General features: G+C 41.4%; 1 protein-coding gene across 1 annotated transcript in view; it reads left to right on the top strand.

The window, feature by feature from the left end:
* LOC119970940 (otogelin-like) overlaps positions 1 to 13501 on the top strand; it is a 323755-nt gene that overhangs the window by 184885 nt on the left and 125369 nt on the right. The window contains 2 exon segments of the mRNA XM_038806051.1: positions 2804 to 2921; positions 10968 to 11047. Of these exon segments, the coding sequence (XP_038661979.1) occupies positions 2804 to 2921; positions 10968 to 11047 (198 nt within the window).

Genomic DNA, 13501 nt, shown 5'->3' with positions numbered 1-13501 from the left:
AGTTTGGTGGAAAGACTCACTTCTTTTCATTCCCAGATTGATGTTCAAAGTCTGCTGAAGTTGCTTTGGCAGTTCTTACATGTGTCTCACTATCAATATAGATAGCTCGAGAGAATGTTAACTGGTCTGGTCACTGTGCTCAAGATAAGGCTTTCCTTATGCATATTCGTGCTGATCATAAGGTTGAAATTGTCACATGCATTGGAGAGCAAGTCCATACTATATTGCATGTCCAGCTATCAACCAACAGCTAGTGCACAGTCATTGGCACAGACAGGAAATCATGAAATATATGCTTGGAGACTTTGGTCTTTGCCTGAAGTCATCGCAGATGGGGCAGACTCCCATCCATGTGATATCTGATTTGATGCAAGGAACACCATTATGGAAGGCAACAAAGAATATGGCAGAAGGGGGTTGGTGCTCCACCTAACTCCATTACTGGCTTGGAATAGGTCAGGTGACTCGCCTCATCCAGGATTCACACACGACCATGCTGTCACAGAACTGTCGAACCATTAGAACATAGAACATAGAACAGTACAGCACAGAACAGGCCCTTCGGCCCTCAATGTTGTGCCGAGCCATGATCGCCCTACTCAAACCCACGTATCCACCCTATACCCGTAACCCAACAACCCCCCCCTTAACCTTACTTTTTTTTATTAGGACACTACGGGCAATTTAGCATGGCCAATCCACCTAACCCGCACATCTTTGGACTGTGGGAGGAAACCGGAGCACCCGGAGGAAACCCACGCACACAGGGGGAGGACGTGCAGACTCCACACAGACAGTGACCCAGCCGGGAATCGAACCTGGGACCCTGGAGCTGTGAAGCATTTATGCTAACCACCATGCTACCCTGCTGCCATTGCGGTGAATTTCTCATGGCAGCCAAATTTCTCTGTTACATTCCAAAGGCATTGTCCCAAGTTTGACAAGTTCCTTCTCACTTGTACAGGTGGACAATGGAGGCTTCAAACAGAGTACTGGCAGAACAGAACAGTCACATTCTAAAAATCCAAGAGATCACTTTCTGCAGTTGAAAGCAGTCTAAAAGAAAGGCAATTCCAAAAGCAAGTCATTAAGCCAGGACAGGGAAGGTCACATGGTTTATTATCCCCACCCATCTTTCTAAAGAGGGAAGCAATAGAACTAACTAACTGGAATTTCCTTTGATTGTTGCTTTCTATTTGCAATTCTGTTTTGAAATAAAGCAAAATAACGACTATATGTAGACTTGTCTTAGATATTCCCAAGTCTGTCCTTGAAAGGATTAGGGAAGCGCACGCAAGGACACATGCCAAAGACGTGATATGCAGTTGAGTTCACAAGATTCTAATCAGTTTTACACCAGATCATATTATCATATCGTTAGTTATTGGATGGTGGAGCAGACTCAATGGGCCGAATGGTCTAATTCTGTTCCTATATCTTATGAACTCTTCAATACAAGATGTTCAGACTGCGTATATAGAATTTACAACACAGAAACACTTGGTTCAATGGGTCCATGCCGTTGTTTATGATCCACAAGAGCAAACTCCCACTCTACTTCATCTAACCTTATCGGTATATATTTCCAGCCCTTTTTAACTCACATACTTATCTTCCTTCCCCTTAATTACATCTATCCTCTTCACCTCCACTATTCCATCTTGTAGCAAGCTCCACATTCAAGCTACTCTGGGCAAAGGAGTTTCCCCTAATTTTCTTTTGTAAGATTTATTAGTGGCTGTCATATACTTAGGATCCCTATTTTTGGACATCACAAGTAGAAACAACTATCTGTCCCTTCCATCTAACAGGCGGAATTCTCCAACCCCCTGGGGGTCGGCAGGCCCCCCGCGGCGATTCTCCGGCCCGCAATGGGCCGAAATCCCGCCGCTGACAACCCTTTCCCGCCGGCGGGAAATCAAAGCACGTCTGGTGCCGGCGGGACTGGCGCCACGAACAGGCGCCGGGGTCCTGGGGCGATCTGGCCCCAGGGGTGCCCCCACCCCCGTGCAGGGATGGCGTCTGGGATGGCGTCAGCGGCCGCTGACGCACCGGCGCATGCGCGGACTTCCGCCGGCCGGCGAAGGCCTTTTGGCCCCGGTTGGCGGGGCGCCAAAGGCCGTTCGCGCCGGCCGTCGCAGCGGAAACCACTCCGGTGCGGGCCTAGCCCCTACTGCACCTTTGGGGAGGCCCGATGCCGGAGTGGTTCTCGACACTCCACAACGCCGGGACCCCCCGCCCCGCCGGGTAGGGGAGAATCCCGGCCAACTTCTTCATAGTGAAAGGAGTTTTTTGAGTTGAAGGGAAGGGAAGAACCAAAATGGTTCACGGCTTTGTCACCAATGAGAGAGGAGGCTAACATTGAAACAAGGGTGGGCACAGGTTGAGCCAGAAATAGAGCTAACAAAATTAACATAAACACGAGGCAACAGGTAGAATGGAGCAATATGAAGCATAATGCAACAAATTAATTTAAGAATGTGAGGCGAGGGGTAAAATAGAAAGGTGTCAAAATGTCTATTTTATGAATGTAAAGGTCATTTGAAAGGCTCCAGACAGTCTGACTGAAGTCTTTTCTGCTGCTGGGAAGAGTCCTGTACATTACAAATCACTGTCTTTGTTTCTTTGTACTTTTTAAAAATAAACATGTGCAGGGATTTTGAGAATTAACCTTCATGTGTGCTGAGTAACAAAAGCAGACCGGATGTTATTTCAGATTGTACTTCTGGGGTATTTCACATATAAAATTTGTACATCATTATGGCTCCTGAATAAATAACAAATTTACTTGTGTATCACACAGATGCAAAGATATTGTCTCCAGCTCATTCTACCTGTGAGTGGCAATATGAGACTTGCACCAGCCCTTGCACCAGGACCTGCAGAGATCCCACAGGCAAGATTTGTCAAACTCTACCAAGGTACACACGCACAAATAAAGTATGTTAAAGGAATATAAACCTCTGCAACCCTCTAGGCTGCCGATGAGTGGATTTGAAATATTTCAGCAAGAATAATAAAGCTCTTTAGAGAGTGGAAGAAGATTTTTTTATTTCCCTGAAAAAATATGTATCTTATGATACAGAACGAAGTGTACTTTGGCAAAGGCTCTAATAGTGTGTTGTGCCATGGACTTATAGTGTGCTCAATAGCCACTGCGCAGTAGTACCCTGAGAAAATCACTTCCATCACGGCAAATCGAAGCGAGAAATTTCCCACTGGTGAGAGAGGAACTATCAAGGGGCAATTCACACCATCTTGTATCTGGTTTGATGCACCACGAGAGCATTGTCCAAGGATTAGCCTGAAGATTAGTGCATAGAAAATGAAAATAAATTTGAAAAATGTTAGTCATGTGAGTTTAGCACAATAGCATGGACCTGACTACTCAGATCTGAAAATGGAGTCAATTGCAAACATATTCTCGGCCTGAAAAGACATATCCGTTTGTCGCAACTGCATGTTGCAGATTTAAAAGAAAAACGATTATTCACACAAGAATGAGAATGTAGAACCAGAGAGATCAAATATCCAACAGTGCAGGCCTTTTCATATTGAACAAAACCCTGCTTTACAGATGCAAGATTAGTTTGAAATGCTCACCTCTTGGTCACAACAGATTTGCAATCCACACAAAAACACATGTGAAATAAAATTCCTGTCGCATTCATGTTTTCTAGCTTCACTGAGTAAATTAATTCTGTTATTATTGATCAGCATTTTTTCATCTTTAGAATGCAAAACCATATTATGTGGAAATGCAGTAAAACAGCAGTACAACCAGGAGTGCGTGGCGCATGGGCCGCTAAATAATTTATATTCACATGCAATGTCATTGGAGCATTAATGCACAAAGTATTTAATTTTGTTTTTAAAATGGGGTGACGTTGCACCATGTGATATTACACACGCATGGATAAAATTCCACTGGCTGTTTTAGAAAATATCCACAAATGTTCATTCTTTTGGGACAAACCTGCAAATTTTAAATCATGAATGGTCATGAAGGTGTAAAACAAACAATTATTAGTTCATTTTAATCATCATAAAATGTTTTTGTGCTTTTTTTCCTTAATTTTATGATGGAAATTAGAAATATTACTTCCTGAGAAAACAATGATAGACTAATTTTCTTTCAAGAATATATTTGGTATGACCATGTTGGTTTATCAACTATATGACGGTCAAGTGTTTATATCTTCTCCATTTTTAATACTAACATTGATTATAAAAAATGTGACTGAAATTCCTGATGCATAAAGCAAAACCTTGCAGGCAGAATGCATATATAATGTACAATATATACAATGTAAAGTAGATTGTCAAACTGAAACAGCTGATAATACATCAGAGTTACTGGCTAGGAGATTTACCTTCCTTCCCTTTTTGAATTTTCATCTGTCATGTACTATTTTCAGCCTGCAAAGCTGGTGGACGTGTCAATGCTGCTGCTTTATGACCAGCCACTGGGAGATTTACACTCTGGATTTTCATCCTTCAATTCCACCCCCAACCCCACCACTCCACATTGAGGCACACCCAATTCATATGGCAGTTTTGAGAATATTCATTTACAACTGAGAATAATTTAACTATATACCTCATTCTGTTGAGCTTAATGCAGGTACGGCTCCTGGTGGCAGCTTCGAGGCTGCTGGTTATCCTCAAAATATGGCTTATTAATGGACAGACTTTTACAAAAAGATGATAATGTCAAAAGAGTAAAAATTTGCTTTTGTAGTTTTGAAACTTTGAACAGATTCAGCATATAGCTACAAATGAGGAATGCAAATTGCATGTTAACTGTGGAACATGCAAACATTTACTGTGTAGGTAAGTGTTCAAATCTTGGTTGTAAACATTCAGTAAAACGATTAAACTTTCAGCTCACAGGTGAAAAATATTTTTTGTACCTAATTATGATTTCACTAATCTGAAATGCTACAGAATTATGTTCTATGCCATTACCCATCAATATCTCTGCAGATTTAAAACTATTTCAGTCTCAAATCGTGTATTTTCAGTCTAATTGTTTGGAAAAATGTCTGAGCAATTATACAACTCTATGAATTCACTGGAATTCACAACATTCTTTATACCACCATCATATTGCTCAGTAAACACAAAATCAAATTCACATTTTTTTCCCCTTTTCTTTCAAAAATATCCATCAACATTAATCTCCATGTGAGGTCTATTCTTTAAAGTATCAAAAATTGATACACAAATCCTTTGGCATGCCATGTATGCATGTGCTATGTCTAAGAATTTAAGTATCAGTTCTTTTTTGGAGAGTCAGACCCATGGTCCAGTACATCTGTGCACATTCACAACATGTCATCCTCATATCACTATTTCTTTGGCTATTTTGGGCTCTCACTGAGTAATGTAAGCTTTTGACAACTGAGTGACTATTTCAGCTTTTAGTATCCCAATGTGCGCTTCTTGTTACACATCTGCAAAACTTATTCCCAATTTTTATTCCAAATAAAGTAAGTTGGAATTAATAGATAAATATTTTTCAACAAGCAGAATTTTCAAACTGGGGATTATAGTCTTAATATAAATCACCGTCTAGTTTTCTCCTCTCCTCCCCTGAGAGTGTTGACTTGTGTAGGCATTCAGTTCCCCAAGTGTCAGCAGCACCCAGGACAATTCAATGGTTGCTGATATGTTTGCATTTCTCATATGTGAGCCTATATAGCCAGTGTTGGTTGGTTGGTCGATCACAAAGAGAAGCACTGCTGGACTCTTTCTGTCTTCACCCGATATTCACATGTGCACTTTCCGTCAGGTGTTACTGGATGCTGATCAGGAGCATGAAATTTAGTGAATTTTCTTTCCTTTTAGCTCAAAGTTGCTTGGTAAATTACACCGCTGTCATAAAATCCTTACAGTGTAGAAGAAGGCCATTCGGCCCATCAAGCATGCATCGACCCTCTGAAAGAACATTTTACCTAGGCCCACACCTCCGTCCCATCCCTGTAACCCCATATAACCTTTGGACACTAAGGGACCATTTGGATTAGGTGGATTGGCCAGTTAGCATGGCCAACCCACCCAACATCTACATCTTTGGATTGCAGGAGGAATCCAGAGCACCTGGAGGAAACCCATATAGACCCATGGAGAACATACAAACTCCACACAGTCACCAAAGGTCAGAATCGAACTCTGGTCCTCGGTGTTGCGAGGCAGCACTGATAACCACTGTGCCTTCATGCCGCTTTCACTGTTGAATTGGCTGCACATCCTCGTGAGCAAGAACATCCTTCCTCAGTAAAGGACACCAAAACTGCGCACAATATTGTAGGTGTTGTCATAATATGCAGACACACACATAATGATATACAGACAAGCAGCTAATGGACACAGAGAACAGGACATGGCCAATAAGCAGGCAGGACACTCAGGGGTGGGATCTGACCATAAAATACATGAGACACTCTGCCTCTTTCCACTGATGAACATCTAGAGAGTCAGTCAAGGGTGTTGTTACAATCTCAAACCTCCACCACATGGCTAAGAGCTAGTCTCGTTCAGTCAGACAGAGTAACTAAACTTAAGTTAGCAGAGAGTCGAACTCACAGAGAACTGTGCTAACTGTGCTATTAGTTCAATATACCTGATTGAACTAACTTCAAGGGCTGGAGTATCTTTCTGTTCTAAGCTGCATCCAGTTGTAGCCCGTGTTAGACCAGTGTACCTTAAACGACAGGTGTGGCCTCACCAAGGCCCTGTATAATTGCAACAACCATCTCCACTCTTATGTTCAAAACCTCTCACAAAATGAAAGCCAACATACCATTTGCTGCCTGAATATTCTTGCAAATGCTTCAGCCTTATCTTTTGCACTAGTATGATGGCTTCTCCCATTATTGAGCATGGGGATATTAGTGGAGCATCCTCCTCCAGTAAGTTGTTTTAATTGTCCACCACATTTATGACCAGATGCGACAGGACTGCAGAGTTTCAATCTCATCTGTTGTTACAGGACAGCGTAATTCTGTCTTTCTCATGCCACGTACGCTGCTTGTGGCTTCACCAGATTGACAACTCTTTTTTTCGGTGTGCCTGATGCTGCTTCTAGCATGCCCAGCTGCACTCTTCATTGAACCAGGGTTGATCCCTTGGCTTGATGTTAATGGTAGAGTGGGGGATATGCCAGGCCATGAAGTTACATATTGTGGCTGGGTATAAGTCTGCTGCTGCTAATAGCCCAAAGAGCCTCATGAATGCCCAATCTTGAGTTGTTGGATTTGTTTGAAATCTATCCCATTTAGCACAATGGTAGTGTCATTCAGCATGATGGAGGGTATCCTCAATGCGAAGATGGGACTTTGTACCACAAGGACTGTGCAGTGGTCCCTCCTCCAATTCTATCATGGACTGATGAATCTGTGGCAGGCAGATTAGTGAGGATGAGTCAAGTATGTTTTTCCCTCTTGATTTTCCCTATGTCCTTCAGGACTGGGCCAGTTTGGTCAATAGTGGTGCTACTGAGCCACTCTTGGTGAAGGACATTGAAGTCCCATCCAGAGTACATATTGTGCCCTTTCCACCTTCAGTGTTCCCTCCAAGTGGTGTTCAACATGGAGGAGTACTGATCCATTAGCTGGGATGAGGAATGGGTGTGGGGGATGGGGTGGTGACGTGATGGTGGTGATATGTGGTAGCAGGAGGTCTCCTTGCCCATGTTTGACCAAATGTTATGAGACTTTATACCATGAGACTACAGCTGTGATGTCGTCAGGAGCCATAACCAGTTTGTTTAGCTATTTCTCAGTATCCCATAAATGAATTGAATAGGCTGAAGTTGTGATGCTGAGGACCTCAGGAGGAAGCTGATATGGATCATTGATTGGCACTTCTGGCTGAGGATGGCTGCAAATGCTTCAACCCTGTCCTTTGCACTGGTGTTTTGGGCTCGCACAGCATGTTGGATGGAATTAAAGCAAAATACTGTGGATGCTGGATATCGGAAATAAAAACAGAAAAAACTGAAGAAGTGTCATATTGGACTCGAAACGGTAGCTTTTTTTTTCTTCACAATTGCTGCCACAGCTGCTGAATATTTCCAGCAACTTTGTTTTTATTTGGGGCAACACCATGGTGCAGTGGTTAGCATTGCTGCCTCACGGCGCCGAGGTCGCAGGTTCGACCCCAGCTCTGGGTCACTGTCTGTGTGGAGTTTGCACATTCTCCCCATGTTTGCGTGGATTTTGTCCCCACAACCCAAAAGATATGCCAAGGATTGACCATGCTAAATTGCCCCTTAATTGGAAAAAATGAATTGGGTACTCTAAATTTTTTTTTAAACTTTGGTTTTATTTCATGTAAAATGATAATATTTGTGGGGCTTCTTCTCCTATTAATTGTTTAATTGTGCATCAATTCAGGACTGGACGAGGCTGCAAAGCAGAGCTTTGATCTAATCTTTATAGAATTGTTTAGCGCTGTCTATAGCATGGCTGCTTCTGCTGTTTAGTGTACATGTAGTCCTGTGTCGTGGTTTCACCAGGTTGGTTCCTCATTTTTAAGTATACCTTATGCTGCTCCTGGCATGCATGCCCTCCAACATTCCTCATTGAACCAGGGTTGATCCCCCGGCTTAAATAAAAACAGAAAATGCTGGAAATACTCAACAGGTGTGGCAGCATCTGTGGAAAGAGAAACAGAATTAATATTTCAAGTCATGACCTTTCATCAGAACTCCACAAAACCTGTGAAACCTGCTGAGAATTTCGAGTATTTTCATTTTTCTTTTGGATTTCTCGCAACTGAAACATTTTGCTTTTGTGTTGGTCCTCTGGTTTGATGGTAACTGCAGAGTTAGATTTAGCACATTGTGGTTGAATACCATATACATGCTGCTGCTAGCCGAGAGAGCTGCATGGAAGTCCACATTTGAGTTGTTAGATCTATTCTGGTGTCGAGGAACTCTGTGAGTCAGGCCAGGTGACCCCGAGAACTGATTCAGGGGCTGTCAGGTGCGGAGGTGGGCCTGCCTTGATGTATTAGAACTTCATTAAGGATTTTTTAAAAAGTATTCAAGCAAAACAAACAGCCCTCCAACCTTAGTCCCTCACATCCCCTTACCCCCTGCAAACTCCCCATACCGCCTCAACTCCCCATACCGCCTCCATGCCAACCAATGCTGTCCATGCCATCTACCCACCACATAGCTGCTCATACCCTGTATGCTATCTTCCCATGCTAATCTGTGCCCCTTCGCCCACTCCTATTATCCCTCACACACTCCATGCTAACCTATGCCCTCCATTCACCTCCGGCACAGTGTCACAGTCTTGAGCACTGCTGCCTCACATCACCTGGGTCCCATGTTCGATTCCAGCCTTGGGTGACAAGTGTGGAGTTCACTTGCTCTCCCCGTGTCTGCATAAGTTTCCACCAGGCGCTCCGGTTTCCTCCCACAGTCCAAAGATTTGCAGGTTAGGTGGCTAGGCCATGCCAAATTTCCCTTAGTATCCAGGGATGTGCAGATTAGGATACGGGTATCAGGTGGGGTGGACGGGAGTGTGGACCTGGGTAGATTGCTCTTCCGGAGGGTCGGTGCAGACTTGATGGGCCAAATGGCCTCCTTTGTCACTGTAGGGATTCTATGAAGGCCCTTTCTAACCTATATGCCAATTAGTTCCAACTCATGCTAACCCATCCCTTCCACCACCCTTTGCCATTATACCTACCATGCTGCCATGATATACATCAGGGGCAGACCTCAGACACCATGCTTATATCAAATAATATGAATTTCTGTATCTGTTGCAGACTTTATTCTTTTTAAAGAAGGCATTCATTCATAAAATATATTCACTTCATTTACAGTCTTTCAATTACAGAATAAACATTTCATTCATACAGGTGTGTAACTCCTTAAATAAAAAAGTATTAGAATTCATAGTCCCACTACAAAGAGTTTAAAACCAATTGAAGCTGTCAATCTCACTGTGAAATGTAAGGTACTCCACTATGATAATGAAAGGTTGTGAAAATCAGTATTGTAGCACAAATCCAGTAATAATAACCCTCAGATTTATATCAAAAGACAGAGTGATAGCAAGTGATTTTTTAAAAATACTGCAAAGAGTTTTAAAAAGATTTAAGGGGCAGGAGCTTTACATTCCTTGACAGCTGGACAGATGCTTTTACATTTGGCAGTTCCTCCTCCCAGTTGCTTTTGACAGTGACTTTTGTCACTCTTGACAATTCCTCTTGCCAGTTGATTTTGACCCAACTTTTTATAACTCCTCTTGACAGTTCCAATGAGTATATCTATTTTTGTCTGCATATTCAAGCCCATATTTACCAATCCCAAAGAGCACCTGACTGCTCACAAAGTGCACCAGATCCCTCCCAGAGGACACCTGACTTCCCTCAAAGGGTATGTGATTGCCCTCAAAGGTGTCCTGAACCATATCCAAACGGGTACCCTACATCTCTGAAGAACTCCACAAAGTTTAGACCTGTTCTTATCAGGCCAACACTAGGTCACCAAAATCAGACAAGAGTGGAAGCGTGGCCAGTTGCCTCCGCAAAACGCACTTGCATGAAATGCAACCCGCTCCTTTCCCGCACCTACAAAAATGATACGTTCCATGGTTAGGAGGTTGCATGGTAAGGAGCAAGGTATCCAGATTTTGGTCTCTTCCGCCATTTCAGCAACCATGGAGAGGCTCTCCAGTATTTTGAAAATCCAGGCCTAAATTTCAAAATGTGAGCCTGCCACATTATAAAGTGTACAGTTTTTGTTAAGAAGTTGGTTAAAGGAGAGAACACAGAATATTGATTAACAAATGTTTTTGGTTGGAAGAATAGAAAAATGGTGTCCTTTGAGTATCATTGTTCTGCTCAATATTTCTAAATCATTTGGATTTGGGTATATATGGATAATGCAAATGTGTTGCTTAACTGGTTCTAAAATAATCAAATACTCTATTTTCATTAAGTGTGGAAGGCTGTGTACCTCGTTGTCCACTCAATATGGTGTTTGATGAAGATACACAAAGATGTGTTTATCCAGAGGACTGTAAGTGGCTATTTTATTTTCATGTTTTCCTATAGGAAACAAGAGTCGAAATGTGCCAAAACAAAATCTGACAAAATGCAAAGTAATGTAGCTGTTGGAAAGCTGAAACAAAGTAAAAGAGTATGCTGAAATAAAACAAGATGGTCAGTCAGTGAAAACAGACAAGTGTACATTTTCAGGCACAATCCTGAAGATCTTCATCTGAATTGCATGTTCTCCCAACAAATCCTTACTTTCCATTATGCATTCTCAGATTTTATATCGGTTTATAAGTTAGGTTGCAACTTGGAGTGAAAATCAAGCCTTGACAGATCAAATGGAAATCACCTGCCTGCAGGTGTAATCGTCCTATGTGAAGTGAGTTTGGCCAACCTAAAACAGCTTCCCAAAAGATAGGCTCTTTGCACAAAAGTCTCTTACTTTTTCTCAAAATCAGAAAGCTTACACAGAAAATGTAAACATATGACACTGATGTTGTGGAGCTGAGGCATGTTCGTTTGGGTTTAGTAGCAACAACGGTTTATTTCATTGTCAACCAAGCTGCTCTTGAGATTCAAGTAATTGATGCTGACATTCCGGGCATGAAATGGCGGAGCACCACATTCCCCAGCAAGAACTGTTCAAATGATCAACTCTTCATGAGCACAAAATTTACAAAATGTTATAAAGGTACCAGCATACGGATACAAAGCTAAATATATTTGAGTGCTACGTATAGTTATTAGCATATTCATTAATGTTTCAGACAATACTATTAAATGAACAGCACTGTTCATAAAAGCGGTAAAAATAACTGTAAAAGTAGATACTATATTAATACCTTATTTACATACTGAAGAAAAAAAATCTAATACGGTAATTACCTTTATCAAAATATATGGTTATGCAGGCTGAAAGTATGAGGTTCAACTCCTGATTTCCAGTGAAACAGCTGATGCTAGTAGGCTGCAGCAAGATGTGCTACAGTTAGCCATGGGACTTTGTGGGAACCATCGAGAAATTCAGCTAGCTAGCACTCCCACCTAATCAATATCTAGCAACAGCTACTAGGAAGTGTGCATTTCAGGCAAGGACAATAATAAATATGGCTTGGTATTCCTGCATAACAAGTAGCTTGCAGGCACATACTATCTAGAACATTAGAGTGCAGTACAGGTGGAGAATAGTCATGTGGGTGAGGTACAGAAGGACTCCTGGCTCCCAAAATACATGCATTTCTGCAGAAGAATTGGAGGAGGGAGAAAAGGATAGAAAATTGGCTGCACATTAGTGTATTATAGAATGACAAACATCTATACCTAAAGATTTTGGTTTGTCAATGTTTGACACCAAAATAGAATACAGAGAACAAAATATCTATCACTTGTGAACTTGGTTTATCTTATTGTTTATCTTATGTGAATCGCAACTTAAAATATCTGTCCAATTTGTTGGTTGGAAACATATTGAACTATTAATACAATGAATTTGCATTTTAGAGTGAATTTGTTAGCATACGTGGATCCTGAAACAGGAATCAGAACCGAAAGAGTAGTCTGCACAAATTTATTCTCAGTGCAAAGTCCAATGGTTTTAAGTGGATGCTAAAGTTGTAGTGTAAATCCATGCAAAGAGATGCATTGATGTAATATTTTATTTGCACATTAGAAGCAATATCCAATTTTTCATCTAGCAAATTTCAGGTATGCAGAAGAAATTTTAAAAGTGTAATTTAGCCAAAAAAAATAAATACAAAGGTTTACTCATTTATCAATAAAGCTCCGTATAGCTATTTTTGAATAACAGAGTTATATTAGGGAAGCAATGTTTTATTAGGTTTCTGGCTTAGTTCACCTTTAGATGAAAACAAAAATGTTTTTTGTATTTCTGGTCATTTACCTATTTACGTATTGAATGTAATATATGCAAAAACTTCTTTCCAAGAGAAAAAAATATTGTAAAATTTCATTGCAAGTTCAAGCATTCCACCAAACGATACAATACAATAAGGTGAAGTTGAATGTGGATTAGGGTCTCCAGTGGCTTACATAATGCTTTCCATCCTCCCTGAGTCTTGGGTTAGAATCTGGCCAAATCCAATGGGATGGAAATTTCCTGCTCACTCTCGGATCTCCAAATTTGATTAATTGCTATTGTCACAATTGTGTTAGCAAGAGATTATTCTGTTCTATAATTGTGCTTTTGAAATTTAATCCCATCTCATAAAAAACGATCATGTTACATCAAAATGAAACTTCATCTAAACCAGGAGGAAAAAGGGTGGTCAATCTGTAATCAGAACAAGAACCAATTTGATAGCAAGGACCAATTTCATAGAATCATAGAATTTACAGTACAGAAGGTGGCTCATTGAGTCTGCACTGGCCCTTGGAAAGAGAACCCTACCCAAGCCCACGCTCCACGCTATCCCTGTAACCCATTTACCCCACCTAACCTTTTATACACTAAGGGGCA

This window comes from Scyliorhinus canicula, chromosome 9, assembly GCF_902713615.1.
Source record: "Scyliorhinus canicula chromosome 9, sScyCan1.1, whole genome shotgun sequence".
NCBI classification, from domain to species: Eukaryota; Metazoa; Chordata; class Chondrichthyes; order Carcharhiniformes; family Scyliorhinidae; genus Scyliorhinus; species Scyliorhinus canicula.
This window is presented reverse-complemented; position numbering and strand designations above follow the sequence as displayed.